Consider the following 18859-nt stretch of genomic DNA (forward strand, 5'->3'; position numbering starts at 1 on the left):
GAGGCAAGAGAGTTAACTGACTTTAAAAGTCCAGTTTCCACCCTTGCCGAACTAGGCGGGAATTACTGGGCTCGATCGTAGCGCCACAAGTGGCTATTGCCAGTTAATGTCCCTTCCAAGCCTCTCCTATGGACCAGTCAGATTCCACCTGTCGCACCACTTGCATTTGCTTCAAACAAAATGGCGGCGTCCAGTCAGAACGATCTGATCGATTATCAAGAACCATATTGTGATAAAACGAGTCTTACATCGCGAAATGCATCAAATCACGTGAGCACCTTGATTAAAAACGTGAAAAGATTTGGAAAATATCTGCTGACAACGAGTTGGCGGTGCACATGCTTTGCAAATCCTGCATTCGACAAAAATCTGCACGACAGTTTACGAACCGGATTTCGATTTCGTTGCTCGATTTTGATTGGACTATGCATAGACTCGTTAGTACCAGCGAAGTTCGGCAAGGGTGGAAACTGAACTTTTACAGTCAGTTGACTCTCTTGCCTCGGGAAGACGTGAAGGGTGAAGATCCACCTTTGTGTATCCCTTGTAATACTCCAATTACAGATTAATTGAATGTGTTGATTTTGCTCTTATCAGACAAAGCTTTTATGATAATGTTCATATCTGATCTTTTTAGAACAGTCCTTACCATTTGATTATTGCACATTTATAAGAAATCAAACTCAAATATAGATTTTTTTCTGAAAAGTCGTTTTTTAGACTTAAATGTGATATCTGACTAACGTTTTAGTGATTCTTTCATCACTTTTATTATGTTCGTTTATATATGGTCCGATTAGACATTAATTGTAGCTGCAAGATTGCTGATTGCGGCGTTAAGCAAAAATTACTAACTCGCTCAATGCCGCTCAGTGAAGCCCACGAGCACGGGTATGGTGCTGATAAACCTAGGAACACAATCGGGGCGAACCGGGAATCGAACACCTGATCATAGGTTTCCAGCGTGCCCAAGGGACGCAACTCAGGTAATTGTAGCACTGTGGACGACTGGGCCATCCGTACCTCTATGATGCAAAGAGTGAGTGAGTATGGTTTTACGCCGCTTTTAGCAATATTCCAGCAATATCACGACGGGGGGACACCAGAAATGGGCTTCACACATTGTACCCATGTCGGGAATCGAACCCGGGTTTTCGTGACGAGCGAACGCTTTAACCACTAGACTACCCCACCGCCCCCTATGATGAAAAGAAGAAGGGGAGACAATTGAAAGGGCAGTCGAATGTCAAAATATGTCAATACGATTTCGGTTTCTGTGTTTCAAAATGTGTATGTCACTTTGTAAACAAAAACAAATGTGTTTCGTCAGATAATTAACACATGCAGGATACGGTTTTAAACTATCACTGTTTTATTAAGTAGTGACCACTGTTTATGGTGTAGTGGATAGAGCGTCTGTCCGGAGAGGGGAAGGTCGGTGGTTTGATACCCGGCGGGCCAAACCAAGACATTAAAAGTAGAACTTGTTGTTGCCCTGTCCGGTTTTCGTTATAAAGGGGATTAAAGAATCACTGGTCAGTTGAGAGGTCATCTTCAGCAACCCATGCTTGCCTTAAAAGGCGACAAACGGGATTGGGTGGTCAGGCTCGCTGACATGATTGATGCTTGTCATTGATCCCAATTGCGTGGATCGATGCTCATGATGTCAATCACAGAATTGTCTAGTCCAGACTCGATTATTTACAAACCGCCGTCATATAGCTGGAATATTGCTGAGTGCGGCATTAAACAACAAACAAACAAACAAACACACACACACACACACACACACACACACACACACACACACGTGTAACGTGTTTAGGTGGACACGCAGGTCGCTACATAAGTGCAAAAATCAAGAAAGTGACGTTAAGTCCCATTTCACTTCACCTCACTTCACATCAATGTTGAAAGATGGAATATTGCTTAATGCGGCATAAACCAGCATTCAGCCATTTATAGGCAAACGTCTTGAACATGTTCTCCTGAAGGTATACGATCTTCAGACAAACCTAATTTACTTCTCTCCTTTCAAGTTTGTAAGAAACAACTTGAGACAATTGATTGATGGAGCACGCTTTGATCAGACTGGGCTACGTACAGTGAGTCACGTTCTGGAGCAGTGATTGGTAGCTGAGTATTTCGCAGCTGCTTTTTTTCCAGATTTCTCATTTAAAGGATATTTGATGAAAAACATATAGTCATCTTTTGCAAAAAACTTGAATATTGAGGAGGAGTTGGATTAGAATATTTTCGGGACTCAGCAGTGTGGTACGTAGGACGCAAATAAAATCATATTTGGCATTCGCAGATTCAACATTTAAGAAAAGATAATGGTGTACGTAAATATTTCCTTTATGTATTCCATTTTTTAAATACTTTTTCAGTAACTTATCTGTGTGGGTATGTAGGGGTGTGGGTGTGGGTGTGGGTGTTGGTGTGCGGTTTGACGGGGTTGACCCTCCAGATTCACAGGAGACACTCGGGCGCATTTATCAGCTGTTGAAAGCATCGTTGGTCATGATATATGGCCATGTGGGGATTTCGTGCCACAGCATAGTTACGCTGTTAACATTGACGGTATTGGTTTATGTTTAATGCCCCATGTTGTTACCTGAGCTGCTAGCATTAAGTTACTATTAACTACAGTATTTATAACGTAAGGCTTTACAGAGAGTGGAGCCTAGTGGTTAAAGCGTTCGGCGCTAAAGACACGGGTTCGACCTTTATACGTTACATCCGACTTTTATTGCACACATTGGACCTTTATTTCAAATAATGCATTTTTTTTTTGACCGAATGACGCCCATATATATACCCCCCCCCCCCCCATACGCCAAACACCCCCTCCCACCCCGTGCACCCCCCCTCTCTCTCTCTCTCTCTCTCTCTCTCTCTCTCTCTCTCTCTCTTTCGCTGCCATTTTTGTTTTCATGCACCCCGAATTTCACCGCCCCGCTGATAACATTTTATCTACAGCGTATTTATAAAGCATCTGTGTCTGCCGGTTCATGGAAACACCACCAATGTGACTAATACAAAAGTGTCAGATGGCGTCTGATCAAGATTGTCAATCGCCATGCTTCGTCTCTTTCCGTGAAAGCACTGCCTTCAGGGGAGCACTGATTAACAATATTTACATACATTGACAAGTATCTTCAGGCTATTATTTAACGGAATAATCTATATAACAAAAACGGATGGGTTATAAAGATTGTATTGCCTCGTAACGATGGTATACAGATAATCATACCTGTGATATATGGGTGTTTTCAGTTCTGTTCTCAAAATAACAAACGTATATATATTGCCGCCTTGCCTACGCTACGCTCACTGGCCATTACGACCTTAAACTCCATGCAACAGAGCGATCCATCAAAGAAGCCGAGGTTAATGTAGGTGTAAATAAATTTACTCATCTGTCATCTGGGAGAACTGTTTTGGACAGTTCATGGAATTTCACTCAGAACCGCTTCTACAGTTAAATTATTATCGCGGAGACTCCTGAGTACTTTACTCCAAGTATACCATGAGTCTCCTGAAATGAGTATCAGGTGGACCCAATGAGTAGTTGGTTGGTTGGTTTGTTGTTTTACGCCGCACTCAGCAATATTCCAGCTATATGACGGCGGTCTGTAAAATAATCGAGTCTGGACCTGACAATCCAGTGATTAATATCATGAGCATCGATCCACGCAATTGGGACCGATGACGTGTATAAACCAAGTCAGCGAGCCTGACCACCCGGTCCCGTTAGTCGCCTTTTACGACAAGCATAGTCGTCTTTTGACTGGGCAAGCATGGGTTGCTGAAGACCTATTCTACCCCGGATCTTCACGGGTCGGACCCAATGAGTAACCGACATTGCTGGAAAGTGTCATTTTGCCCCGACGGCAATGATTTAGGTTTTAAAGCCGCGTTCTTGAAAGCCAATTCCTATTTGAAAGGTTGGTTGGTGGGTTGGTTGTAGTTTAACGCCGCACTCAGCAATATTCCAGCTATATGACTGCGGTCTGTAAATAATCGAGTCTGGACCAGACAATCCAGTGATTGACAGCATGAACCTCCCGATCCCGCCTTTTACGGCAAGTATGGGTTGCTGAAGACTATTCTACCCCGGAATCTGCACGGGTCTATGTGAAAGGTAAACAACGATAACATAAATATGTTGAATGACGTCATGTGTGTATGTTGCACACGTGATCAAATAGCAATATCGACATGGGTTATCAGCAATGCCAGCAACGACTAGTCTATCACTCTGAGTTTGTTGTTTAACGCCGCACCTTTTTTATGACGTCGGTCTGAGAGAGAGAGAGAGAGAGAGAGAGAGAGAGAGAGAGAGAGAGAGAGAGAGAGAGAGAGATGTCACACATTGTTATGCAGGTTTAGTGGACCCATACGACAATATATATTAGGAATGGGGATCTATTCTGTAGGCAGATATATTGTCAAATAATATATTTCATAGCTGGCAGAGTTGTTGAGGGAGCCGTTCGTATGCAGAGTTGCGTCCCTTAGTCGTACAAGGGCCCAATATGACCATCGGTTCCAACCCCAGATGCTCCCCAAGCCTTGGTTTATTTAGTGCCTTAGACATATGCTGGTGTGATTTATCAATGTCTATGAACTTTATCATTATAAATTTCTGACCACATTAAGATGACACGCGCCTTGATGTAAGAGAAATACTGTCTAAAATACACCCATCGCGTTCACACAATTGACTCGGGTGTGTATGGGCAGCAATGAATGGGTGAATAATGTTTTATGCAGCCGTCAGCACTATTCCAGCATTACGTCTATGAACTGTTTCATTTTAAATTTCTGACCACATTAAGATGACACGCGCCTTGATGTAAGAGAAATACTGTCTAAAATACACCCATCGCGTTCACACAATTGACTCGGATGTGTATGGGCAGCAATGAATGGGTGAATAATGTTTTATGCAGCCGTCAGCACTATTCCAGCATTATCGAGGCATTTAAATGGAGGTGTGATAATAAATCACCAGTCCCTCAGCCGTTCCTGACAACAAGTATTGGTAATACCGATGACTTATTTAATTATTTAATAATTATTCTACACCGGGATCCCCACAGTATTAGCAATGTAACAGTGGTATTACACCTTGGTGAACGGTAAATGTCGCGTCGTGAAAATAGTACATAGATAGCTGCGATTTCGCAGTTAGCATATCCGCCCTGTCGCCCGCTTTGAAGAACACCAATAGCGACGTAATCTGTGACGCAAATTTCGTCGGCACTTTCGTGTAGTTTATCACAAGGACTAATTGTTTACTGCACATTTCCCGACTGCTGTCACATCGGCTAGCTCCACTAAGTATTGAAAACGTGATAAGCATGCAGGTGGTGATCAATACCATGTGTCGGTGACATTAAAAGCTTACATTTGTGACCAACCTGGTTCGACGATGTAATGGCTGCAAAATCTTATAACTATATTTGTATTAATATTCATGAACATAAAAAGTAAATAAAAATGATTGACGCAAATCTCTTTCTTAGGGTGCTTGCTAAGGGTGCATATTCAAAGCAGGGTCCTGGGTCCTGTGATGTGAATATGCTGTCACGACTACAGCGGTGATCACGAAGTTGCTTGCGACGATTATTGACAAACGTAATTGTGCACAGTGACTGTTTACCATGGCAGTGAAGATAATGGTTGTTCCAAATTATGAATATTCAAAATATTTACTTGATCGTAATATTGTATACATTTTTCTATTTGGTCTACGGATCGCCGAAACAAGTGTTGAATATAGTTAAGAATGCGAGGAAAGTCATTGTTTCATTCCCGCTAAGGTTTTTACATACTTCACTGAAAAAAACAAAATAGTAGAGTAGCGGTACTAGGCTCTTGAAAAAACCCAGAATTTTTGCCTTTAATGACTGTTGTTGATTTCCTTCAATGTGGTTGAATAACTGGTCTTACATGTTAATTTATTCACCGACTGTACTATTTGTGACCATTTTAGCAAAAATGTGTTTTTACAATTTTATCTTTATTTTTCGACCTCTGACTTTTAACGTTCTCATAGAAACCTTAAACCAAGTTGTTAAAAAATGAAAGGTCTTAACATGACTGTGCTAAAAGTCATAAATATGTCGATCAGCGCTATTATTTATCAAACGTGCTTCAGATTTTTCATTGCTGTTGGGCCAAATGAATCATTAAAAACAGGGACAAATCTGCGAGATTGAAAAATGCAAATGTTGATTTCATAAACCACGCAGCACACGAGATTGGATATTTGTACTGTTATATAGCTGTTGGCTGAGCGAGTTTAAACCTGATGTACATGTATATATTTTAAGAAATACACATATAAACGATTGCGACTTTAGAACTAGCTCAGACATGCCTCACATACTTCTTTGTTATAGGTATTTTTTGGTCTGGCCCTTTGTCTCTTCAGCATAAAGCGATCCCGTTGATTTGACCTAAATACTGGCGATCAGCTGCGAGAAATAAACAAATTCACGTGGTATCAGTTTCTATTTTTAGGATACTACTCACACCAATCAAATCGCCCAAAACAGGTCATGTGACACAGATGAACAACAATGGTGCGCGATGCATACATGTCAATTGAAACATAACTGCAAGAACTGAGAAGGTGCTTACGGTCGTTTGTAGCGATATTTTAACACAATGGATGTCGTCTGAGGCCGCGGCGAGTGTTTGGAGACAATATACTACCATGTAGAAACGCATGGCGAGCCATACGGCGGAACAGACATAGGTGAACACGTACGTCAAGATACACGAGCCTGTATCCTGCAATCTGCTTCGCGAGAAGATAATCTTCGACAGTGATTAAGCAATTAAGCTGTTTCAACATGGGGTTCTTTCACCAACTAAAGCTATTATTATGGAAGAATTTCACTCTGAAGATTCGGAGGCCGGTGAGTAGGATTGACAGTGATTTAATCAGCATATATATATCGAGGAGTGTTAAAATTGTTCATAAGTGTTGACATTGCTATCCTTCTCTACCACAGGTTCAGTGATCGAACGAGCTCATGCGAAGGTTAACCGAAAGTCTTAGGATTGATATACCTACATATCGAACATATCGATCAGGTTTCTGGGAATTTCTGACAGCTAGATCGTCAGTTGATAGATTATTGTGGTTGTTTACGATAACTGCACGAGTGAACAAGCAGAGTTACCTTAGCAGGGTTATCAGCTGGTTATGTTTTGATGGTTATAGGCCAAAGACGATCATGATTCGCGGTGTTTATGAAGAATTTCGATAATAATCATTAAAGATGAGATCACTGTAGAATGCAGATTTTAGAAGAAATATTTAGTCAATGCACTATATTTGCTCATGCTATTGTCCACTGGGTTAAGATGTGCTTACATACATTTTCACCAGATCTGATACTTTAGCCATAATATTGCTAACAGTACAACACACATTCACTTAAATATATGCTGTACCAAATGCATGATCAATATTTATTTATGTGAAATATGATTAACCTTATTCGTTATACATTTAAAAATGTGTTGTGAATGTTTTGTATTGAATTTCTGTTGGGCTTGACATATTTTTCTTATCTTGTGGTGGATCTGCCCTGTATGTGTTGACCACATACAAATGTGCTTGCAAAGGGTTAAATTGCAAGTATACAAGACAAGCTAACTGGTATGGCACATTAGTCATGTTAGTTCATCACGAACCAAAAACATAAAAATAATCTGAAAAGTCTTTTTAGTTTATGTTTTTTCCTTCCCACGGTGCCTACCCTGTAAACCAGCGTTAGAAATTGGCACTAGTCCTGTAGTCCTTGCCAAAATGCCCAATAGTTAAGGTATCATAAGGACCAGTAGAAATTTGCCACTTTAATATCATGTTAATGGGTTTTTTACTATATGTTATCATAATAAGGACTAGTGGACTAAAACTGTTAGTTTCTACCACTGTAAACCTAGAAATGAAAACAGACGTCTTAATTAACCTCATAATTCCTGTCAACGTTTTATTATTATTTGGCAGCATGGCCAGAAAAATATGAAATACAAATTTAACATGTTTAACCCACAAAAATCTAAGCCAATAACAGCTAAAAGAAATTGAGTTTTACAATACTGTATGTTGAATATTATGTCTTTGTTGACAATGACTTTAATTATGTTTCCTGAATTAGATTTCAAATAATTTCATTTCTCTGAATGTTAACTAAGTATGGCAAGGCATTGATTTGAAAAGTGAACTATTAAATCTGCTCCCAATTTAGGCATGATAGGGTGTGAGTCAGATGAAATTAGGAAGCAACTCTCTCAACGTCAGAACCTATGACTCACAAATTGGCTCAGTGGATGCACTTTTCATGCAGCTTACCCCAACAAGATGAAGAACGGCCTGCACATTGATGAATGATGCTATGCACAGAGCATTCGGCAGTTTCAATTTGTTGGATATCCAAAACTATCCTACATTGCCCCTCAAATAGTCTACCAAATATAAAACGCCAGAGATTAACCATTCTCGATTACCTGCCGAAACAGATTTCATTGGGCGTAAGAGGCAAAAAAAGGGTGAAAAATATATGAATGGATCACTGAAAATAAGTGATGACACCAGGTGTCCATGAAAAGGGTATGCAGACGTAAGTCTGCTGCGTACAAGAGTGGGGATAGTTTTACGCTACTTTTAGCATTCTTCCAGCAATATCACGGCGGGGGACACCAGAAATGGGCTTCTAACATTGAGTAATGAATCAAGGTCTTTAGCATAGCGAGTGAACACTATAATCACTTGGATGGCCCACTGCCGCAAGTTAAGAGAAATAGGTAGAAATATGGCATCGGGGTGGGGCAGTTTTTGTCTTGACCCAACTAAAGCATTTGTAAAGGCTGTTTTGCCACAGACAAATGGTGAATCGTCATAAATCCTTGGTGTCTTGTACATAATTCTGTTAAAACTTTACAAAATATCTTTTTGAAGATAACTCCGACATTATCATCATATGTTCATATTGTTAAATTTGTTTTAAACTTTCTGTATCGAAATGTGCATAACTTTATCTGTAGCCTATGTTTATATTGTGATTTTTGGCCGTTCTTCATATTGAACTTTATTTTCATGTTCATTATACCTGAGGTGGCACAGGTGGGCCTAACCGTCTATGGTGCCACAATTCACTGTGCAGAGTTGCATCAGAAACCTATGATCATGGGTTCGAGTCCGGGTTCACCCCGGCTATGTTTCTGGGTTTGTCAGCACCATACCTGTGGTTGTGGCTGTCACCAAAGTGGCAACATCTGAGACCTGCATCTCTTCAGTCTTGCCTTTAATCTAGCTGCGGCGCCGTTGTTTAACTGGAATACTGTTCAAAGTGGTGCTAAACCCAATTCATTCACCCTCTTTCTTTCCTGAATACACATTTTCCAGTATATGTAACCATGGTAACATGCAATCTACCAATCGTGAAATTTTGATGAATTTAATATGATTAAAATTTAATTTAGTTTTCAAACGACCATGCTTTTTCACATACCAGTGGTCTCATGATCATCATTATTTGTGTCTGTTCTCAATTTGTATGTGTAAAGGACTCAATATTTCATATTTTGTATCCGATAAAACCATGTTCTGAATTAATATGATCTAAAGGACATGGACCATTTGGAAAATAAGAATGGATACCACATTGGGACATAAATCCCAGATGACATGTTTGTGATGGCAGGTTGAATTGATCTTGAATGCTTGTAGCATCCGAGCATGGTTGTTGAGTTAAATAATTAGCTTTATCACATGTAGCCTGTTGTGACCAGAACTAGTTGATCAAGGATTAAGATGTGGTGTTAGTATGGGTGCAGTCACAGACCTGGGCAGATCAATCACCTTGAACGTTTGAACCCACTTTTATCTAACCGAAAGGTCAGGCCAACTATGTATCTGAATGGGATTGGGTCAGTAGTCAGTGTGTTCGCCCATAACACAGAGTGCCTTGGTTTGATTCCGCACATGGGTATGATGGATACAACATTTATGGTGGTTGGTAGCATAATGGTCAGTGCGTTTGCCAGTCATACATAATTCTTGGGTTTGATTCCATGTATCATAATAATGGATATAAAGTTGTGAACGGCTGTTAGCATAGAGGTCAGTGTGTTTGCCAGTCACACATAATTCTTGGATTTGATTCCATGTATCATAATAATGGATATAAAGTTGTGGACGGCTGTTAGCATAGAGGTCAGTGTGTTTGCCAGTCACACATAATTCTTGTATTTGATTCCATGTATCATAATAATTGATATAAAGTTGTGGACAGCTGTTAGCATAGAGGTCAGTGTGTTTGCCAGTCACACATAATTCTTGGGTTTGATTCCATGTATCATAATAATGGATATAATGTTGTGGACGGCTGTTAGCATAGACATGATAGAGGTCAGTGTGTTTGCCAGTCACACATAATTCTTGGATTTGATTCCATGTATCATAATAATGGATATAAAGTTATGGACAGCTGTTAGCATAGAGGTCAGTGTGTTTGCCAGTCACACATAATTCTTGGATTTGATTCCATGTATCATAATAATGGATATAAAGTTGTGGACGGCTGTTAGCATAGAGGTCAGTGTGTTTGCCAGTCACACATAATTCTTGGATTTGATTCCATGTATCATAATAATGGATATAAAGTTGTGGACGGCTGTTAGCATAGAGGTCAATGTGTTTGCCCGGTCAAACTCAAATGATTGGGGTTGATTTCATACATGTGTATGATTGTTTTAACCGTGCTGCTGCTGCTGATGATGATGATGATGAAACTTGTGATTTTCTTTACTGTTGCAATTAAGATGAACTCTGAGATAGCTCTGCAAAAGGTGTATACATTTATCACCTGGTATGTGAGGATTGGTTGATATCTTAACATACTTTATGTAAAATAAGTTCAAGAATGATCAAAATTTGTGTAATGTTTTTAAAAATCTAGATATGACAAAAATATACCTTACTCTCGTTGTGAGATGGTAAACTATTTTAGAAAGTGAAAGTACTACGTCTGCATATTGTTGTCATGGAGAAATTCATGTCTGTTCAAAGGTAGCATAAGCTGTGTGACCTTACACATGGCATACAATACTCCTTGTCCAGTTGGACTACAAGCATAGATTACACTGCTGAGCTTTTGTCAATATGGAGATTTCAGAGTTGATTAGGCTTTTAAAGCAACCCTAAAGTGGGGATTCCAGGTTAGAATAGGTCCCCAGCACCTTATGCTTAAGGCGGCTAAATGGATCAGGTAGTCAGACTCATCGACTCAGCAATATTTAATCTATCTGTAGGACAGCAGCTTGTAAAAATATCAGATCTGGACCATACATTTTCTGCTAAAAGGTTAAAAGAATGGCCGGGAAGCCTAGTGGTTAAAGCGTTTGCTCATCACGCCGAAGACCTGGGTTAATTCCAGACAGGGGTACAATGTGTAAAGCCCATTTCTGGTGTCCCCTGCTGTGACAGCTGGAATATTGCTAAAAGCGGGGTAACACTAAACTCACACACTCACACTAATAGTAATACCGTAGGATTGAGTGGGAGAAAAAGCCCAACACAGTTTCACGATTGTTTTTGAAGGAAAGGATGTAGAAATAAGATTAGCCCTTGCATCTTTCATTGTCCAGAAATTCTTTTTTTAAACATGTGTGAAGATCCGGATTAGAATTGATCTTGTCGTAAGAATTGCTTGTCTTTTAAGGTGACTAACGCTATTGGGCTCACTGACTTAGTTGATGCATGTCATCATATCCCAATTCCTTAGATTGATGCTCTTATGATGTCTATCATTGTGTTGTCAGGTTCAGACTATTCAGTTTATAGACAGCCTTCATATAGCTGGAATATTGCCTAGTGCAGCATTAAACAACAAATAAACTTTGTTAAAAAAACAATAAACAATGTTTTCTACAATAGCCTATTCCTTATGTTGAATTCAATTCAACCTGTCTCAACTTGCTTAGAGAATTGAATAAGAAAAGGGACATAGGGAGATTTTCCTCAGCCATAGTGCTACAGGTCAAACCATATTCAAAAGGACATGTTGCTAAGAGTAGTCATCCAATCTGACAACACTTATGAGAATGAAGGAGATGTGATTTTGCTTTGGTGGCAAATGGCTCCAGAGCATTAATCTTAACTGAATGGACATATAGTGTCCTGGATAATCATTTGGTTTTTATAATGAAAATTACTTTTTCGAAAAATGTTTGCAGCCCAAAAATGATACCAATGTTTTAACAATCTGAAAAACTTGGTATCATGATCTGAGATATAGGAATGTCAGGTTGCCCAGCAGAACTCCTTCCAAGCTGCATATATCAGTGCGATGCTTTCTAAATAAACCACTGTTAAACCACTGACTGATTTTTCCTGTGTGCTTAGATATGGGTTTTTCCATGTGTCTCAGAAACATGGAGGGAAAAATGGCTGCAAGTCGTGTGGAAAATGGCACAATATGATAAATTGGGCAGTTTACTCAAACTTTGTATTCATACATGCCTTCTAAAGCCACTTCGTTGAATGAAAATGTCTAACACATTTATCACTTTAAGAATAACTTTATACAATAATGTTTTGTTGTTTGTTGTTTAATGCCACACTCAGCAAATTTCTAGCTATATGACTGTGGTCTGTAAATAATCGAGTTTGGGCTATACAATCCAGTGGTTGACATCATGAGCTTCGATCTAGGCAGTTCTAAGGCAAGCAATGGGTTGCTGAAGACAAATTCTTACCCGGATTTTCACCTGTTTTATATGATAATGAGATTATTACCCTCTTGTGTTATCATAATATCATATTTTAGGAATCAGAAATATATTATTCCTAATATATGATATTTGCAATACGGAAACACATTCAGCTAATAATCTCTATTAATTGTCCTCTGTTATTGTCTGGCTTGGTTGGTGTAATTTCACACCTACATGGTTGAATTCAATTCTTCACTCCCAATATCACATGATTTCCATGGTAATCTGTAGAAAAGATTTTTCCTTGTTATGCAGGCGAAATAAATGTAAATTTGTAAACGCACATTGTAAACAAGGACTGAAACTGTGAACAAAGACTGAAACTGTGAACAAGTACTGAAACCGTAAACAAGGACTGGAACTAAACAAGGACTGAAACTGTAAACAAGGACTGAAACTCTGAACAAGGGCTGAAACTGTGAACAAGGACTGAAACTGTAAACAAAGACTGAAACTGAACAAGGACTGAAACTGAACAAGGACTGAAACTGTAAACAAGGACTGAAACTGTGAACAAGGACTGAAACTGTTAACAAGGACTGAAACTGTTAACAAGGGCTGAAACTGTGAACAAGGGCTGAAACTGTGAACAAGGACTGAAACTGTGAACAAGGACTGAAACTGTTAACAAGGGCTGAAACTGTGAACAAGGGCTGAAACTGTGAACAAGGACTGAAACTGTAAACAAGGGCTGAAACTGTGAACAAGGACTGAAACTGTAAACAAGGGCTGAAACTGTGAACAAGGACTGAAACTGTGAACAAGGACTGAAACTGTTAACAAGGACTGAAACTGTTAACAAGGGCTGAAACTGTGAACAAGGGCTGAAACTGTGAACAAGGACTGAAACTGTGAACAAGGGCTGAAACTGGCCGTATTGGCAGAGACATATCTGAACATGCTGGTGGAAGGGCTGTTGGAGGTCAGGGAGCAGGCATCAGTCAATGAGTGTGTTGGCTCTTTGAGACATGTGTAGGGCAGATGGACAGCACCCAACACTAAACATTCAAAGCTAGAAATACCACAGTAAGACCAGCTTCATTTGTATAGCTGCCACCAAGCCTGCTTGCTTGCTTGGTCATGTGTGACCTAAGGGCCATCAATATTCAACCCACAAAAAGCTTCAAATGTCCGATGACCAACACATAAGCTCAATAAACCTACACAATAACTGACCAGGTCAATCTTTGTTCATGTTTCAGTTGACTGATTGAAGATCCAAGGAGTTTTTCTATTTTATTAATAGTTTATTGGTTTGTTTGTTTTGTACATGTTGTAGGACTCGCACACCAGCAATGCTCAATGAGGATTAGCATCCTTAGTGTTGACTACAAAGATGAAAAGTCTAATGATGTTTAAAATATGCTACTTAATTTAGAGATCAATGAAAGCTTTGACTTAGGGCTTGGATGGTTACCAAGGTTACCTGGACTGAATTAGAACTATTCTGACAAGTGGTTGTGTTACCATGACAGCTGACTTGTTTATCTCATGTTTTATTGCTGCACTCAGCGAAATTCTAGCTGTGTGAAGGACCTGGCCTGTAAATAATCTAGTCTGGGGCAGAGAAACCAGTGATTGATATTATGAGCCACAATCCATTCTGTTGGAGTATGATGACACAATGAATTAGAGAGTGAGTGAGTTTAATTTTACTCCGCTTTTAGCAATATTCCAGTAATATCATGGCGGGGGACATCAGAAATAGGCTTCACACATTGTACCCATGGTGGGAATCCACACCATGACGAGTGAACGCTTTAATCACTAGGTAACCCGACCGCCCCTCACGATGAATGAGATGACCAAGAATAATAATGAAACCTGAGATAAAATACCATGTTATTAGTTGTGATGAGTGACTGTAAACATGGTAAAACATGCATTATTAATCACATGAAGTCAATATGTATTCAAGGACATCCTGTGGGTGATGGCACAAGAGGAATACCTATACACACAATCAACTTATTCAAGGACTTCCTATGGATGCAAAAGATACATTTCTATATATTTGTTTGGATCAAGATCCCGAAGCCTTAGAAAATCAATTTTAGATCTTCATCCCCATCACCAAATACCCAACACACCGAACAATACCATGTACAGTGTGTACTAGTATTTTCCATGCTTCATGATGTTCATGTGAATCCAGCCTTGCCAATTTATGCTTACAAAATGCATATATTAACCGATCACCATGGTCACACTGCCACAGGCACCACATCAAACTACCTGTATAAATTCCTGGCATGTTTAGACAATATGTCACATCTCCTGATCCACCTGCATTAAAAATGGAAGATTGTTATCATTTTCCTCTAAACCTCTTTGTGTGGTGTGTTTTTGTTTGATTTTTTAGTTGCTTATGCATTTACAGTTTCAGATCAATTTCAGGTATCAAACCATATCCCAAAATTTAAAACACAATATGTTTACTTCCTTGTTCACGTTTATGACTAGTTATTTGTATCCATGGTTACCATGTTTATACTAGAATATTCTATTTCATTCAATAATTATGGTCCCTCCTGTTATGAGTTTTAGCGTTCAGTGATGTCCGTTCTTTGGAAAATTACGATTGAGATGTGTTTAAAGTGACCTGGATTTCCCCCAAAGATCCCAAATTGCACTTGCAGGTAAACTGGAGCACCTGTTAGTTTGTCAAAGGAGTGACAAGTGTGCACTTCCCCCCTTGCTGTACTTCACTACTCTGTGAACTGCTGATCAAACAAACAACCGACGCTTGTTTGGGTATCAACAATTACATTTACGTGACCTTCCTTTCATGTTACCAATAACGAAAATCGTAACAAGTTGTCCAGGATGTTATAGTATGAAATAGTTTTGATTGTTATGTTTGAAATGCTCTTGTTTCTGTTTATTTGATCTGCAAGAAAAAAATCTTTGTAACCGTGGTAACATGAAAAATTTTCAAGCAATAAGTACTGGTAATATGACGTGTTTAAGTGGCGGTACCAAAGAATTTTGTTTCATGAGGTCATACCGTTTTTACTTTTCATTTCAGAATAGAAGAAACAATAACAATTTATCATGTTTGTTTGTTTGAAAAAAGGCTTCATTAGTTAAATTTTGGAAAGTATTTCAAATCAATATACCTGAAATTAACCTTGAGGCCACTTTTTTTTCTGTTGCATCTTATCTTAGTTGGCCAAGAACTATCAGATAATACAAAACTAAATGTTATCAGTTGTAATCGGTGTGGCTAAAATAATATTTTGGGACTATAATTCCTTCAACATGTACATTGCATGTATTTCTTATTCCCATTTGACAATGTTTGAAACCCCTTTCTTTTAAAAATGAGTAGTTGAGGGGCTCTGACATGATTGTGCTGATTCATTGTATTAGATTTTGTGAAGTCACCATGGTAATACACATGAAGAACACATGCGTGATGTTTCATGATGTAACTCTAACAGTTCAACAGACCACGTGATGACCTAACAAGATATTTGACATCTCAGCAGTAGGTTGGGGTTGGCAAAGTTTCTGGGGAGCATCATGTCAGTGATCCTGTAAGCTGATTACGTTCTATGATTAGCTGAAACCGTACAGGTTTAGTAACAATCCAGGGTTCACCATTCTTCACCTCATGCAGGGGATTACGTGACTTAATGTCAGAGGTTGAAATATTTTCTGAATCGAAATCAAGGAAGTGTATTAGCATGATAACCTTATGATACGAGATATGTTGCTATTCACACAAGTCCCTAATGGTCATCATGTTCATAGAGTCTTTCATGTGTGGATAATACAATCCAATTGTTAAAAAATGAGTTTTGTTTGATTCATTGTTTCCATAAGTGTTTTTTCTGTAATGTTGTTGACTCTGTTAACTTGACCTGCAAGGAAAAGAGTGTGTATAACATATGGCTGTGTCAAAAAAATCTGAACTCTGTTTTATACGTTTTGACTTTAGATGTGTTCATGTACACTTGAAAATTGAACAAAATAATTGGCCGTAATCAGTAGATGCCAGCAGCATGTTATCATTGTTTTACCCAGGTTAACATGATGCCAGTAGCATGTTATCATTGTTATACACAGGTTAACATGTTACTAGAAGCGTGTTATCATGGTTCTCTCAGGTTAGCATGTTGCCAGTAGCCTGTTATCATTGTGATGCACGGGGTAATATGTTGCTAGAAGCATGTTATCATTGTTATACACAGGTTAACATGTTGCCAGTAGCCTGTTATCATTGTTATGCACAGGTTAATAATTATGTTGCTTAGTTATACACAGGTAAAATTGAACAAAATTATTGGCCGTAATCAGTAGATCCCAGTAGCATGTTATCATTGTTTTACCCAGGTTAACATGATGCCAGTAGCATGTTATCATTGTTATACACAGGTTAACATGTTACTAGAAGCGTGTTATCATGGTTCTCTCAGGTTAGCATGTTGCCAGTAGCCTGTTATCATTGTGATGCACAGGTTAACATGTTGCTAGAAGCATGTTATCATTGTTATACACAGGTTAACATGTTGCCAGTAGCCTGTTATCATTGTTATGCGCAGGTTAATATGTTGCTTAGTTATACACAGGTAAACATGTTGCTAGAATCATGTTATCATTGTTATACACAGGTTAGCATGTTGCCAGTAGCATGTTATCATTGTTATACACAGGTTAGAATGTTGCCAGTAGCATGTTATCATTGTTATTCCCAGGTTAACATGTTGCCAGTAGCATGTTATCATTGTTATGCACAGGTTTATGTGTTGCTTAGTTATACACAGGTTAACATGTTGCTAGAAGCATGTTATCATTGTTATACCGAGGTTAACATGTTGCCGGTAGCATGTTATCATTGTTATACACAGGTTAACGTGTTGCCAGTAGCATGTTATCATTGTTATGCACAGGTTTATATGTTGCTTAGTTATACACAGGTTAACATGTTGCTAGAAGCATGTTATCATTGTTATGCACAGGTTAGCATGTTGCCAGTAGCATGTTTCTTGTTTACTCAGTTTAACATGTTGCCTCAGGGTATCAAAAATTCATGAAGGCAAACACTGTGACGGTATATGTGAAGCTCTGCAATCACAGTTATCATCTGCAATAAACCAACCACCCATAGCGAAATATATTCGTGAATGAACTTTAGACTGGACTCAATTGTGCAACATGAATCACTGAAAACCAGAGCAAGCTTTATTGCAAAATGCAACCTAATATTTCTTTTGGGACACAATCTTTGACGATAATACCTCTAGGCCTTATTTACCATACTATATAACTAATCCTGTGTCATGAGTAATTTGCTATGCGCACTTCAGCTTGATGTCATCAAATTGAGCGTACTTCAAGATTATGTGCACATGTTCCTATTGCGTTTTACACCAATGCCTCATGAATTTATGTGACACTGGCAGCAGACTGCACCAGTATGTGTTTCAGCAGGTGCAATTAGGTTTTTATGTCAACATCCCCCTGGTGCAAGTTAAACCCTGATCCTTACAAAGTTACATGGAGCCCTGACTTGTTCTAGATTACAGATATTTCTAAATGTTCCTGTATAGATGAAACATTGGCTTTGCGACACAGTTGTCATGGGGGCTGTAGGCAATCCCTATTCTATTTGTAATGGTAGTCGTGAAGTATGCATGTCTGTTGTGACGCATTACATGAAAATAAATATTGTCATATATCACCTTTATGCATACTATAGTTTGTTATCTCCTTATTGTGTTTTGGAGCCATGGGGAGCCCAGTTTCTACAGTACCATAAAGTTTCTTTGCAGAGTTGCCTCACCTAAACATGCCGGAATCCAAGGAAAGTGGGTTTGATTTTGTTTATTTGTTGTTAAACGCCTCAATCAGCAACATTCCAGCTATATGATATTGGTCTGTAAATAATTGAGTCTGGACCAGACAATTCAGTGATTGACATCATGAGCATCAATTTACGCAATTGGGCTACGACCACATGCATCAACCAAGTCAGTGAGTCTGACCACCCGATCCCATTAGTCGCCTCTTACAATATACATAGTCACCATTTACGGCAAGCTCCAAGTGG

The 18859-nt window shown here is 39.0% G+C and overlaps 1 protein-coding gene across 2 annotated transcripts in view; it reads left to right on the forward strand.

The window, feature by feature from the left end:
* Window positions 1-6597: 6597 nt before the first annotated feature.
* The window catches only part of LOC139459638 (ATP-binding cassette sub-family A member 2-like), a 90258-nt gene continuing 77996 nt past the window's right edge, over window positions 6598-18859 (forward strand). For both annotated transcript variants that reach the window (XM_071241231.1, XM_071241230.1), the window contains exon 1: window positions 6598-6935. In XM_071241231.1, coding sequence (XP_071097332.1) covers window positions 6870-6935 — 66 coding nt within the window. In that variant the 5' untranslated portion in view covers window positions 6598-6869. The remainder of the gene's footprint in view (window positions 6936-18859) is intronic.

Source organism: Haliotis cracherodii, unplaced genomic scaffold (genome assembly GCF_022045235.1).
Source record: "Haliotis cracherodii isolate W230 unplaced genomic scaffold, xgHalCrac1.p SCAF_13, whole genome shotgun sequence".
Classification (NCBI taxonomy): Eukaryota; Metazoa; Mollusca; class Gastropoda; order Lepetellida; family Haliotidae; genus Haliotis; species Haliotis cracherodii.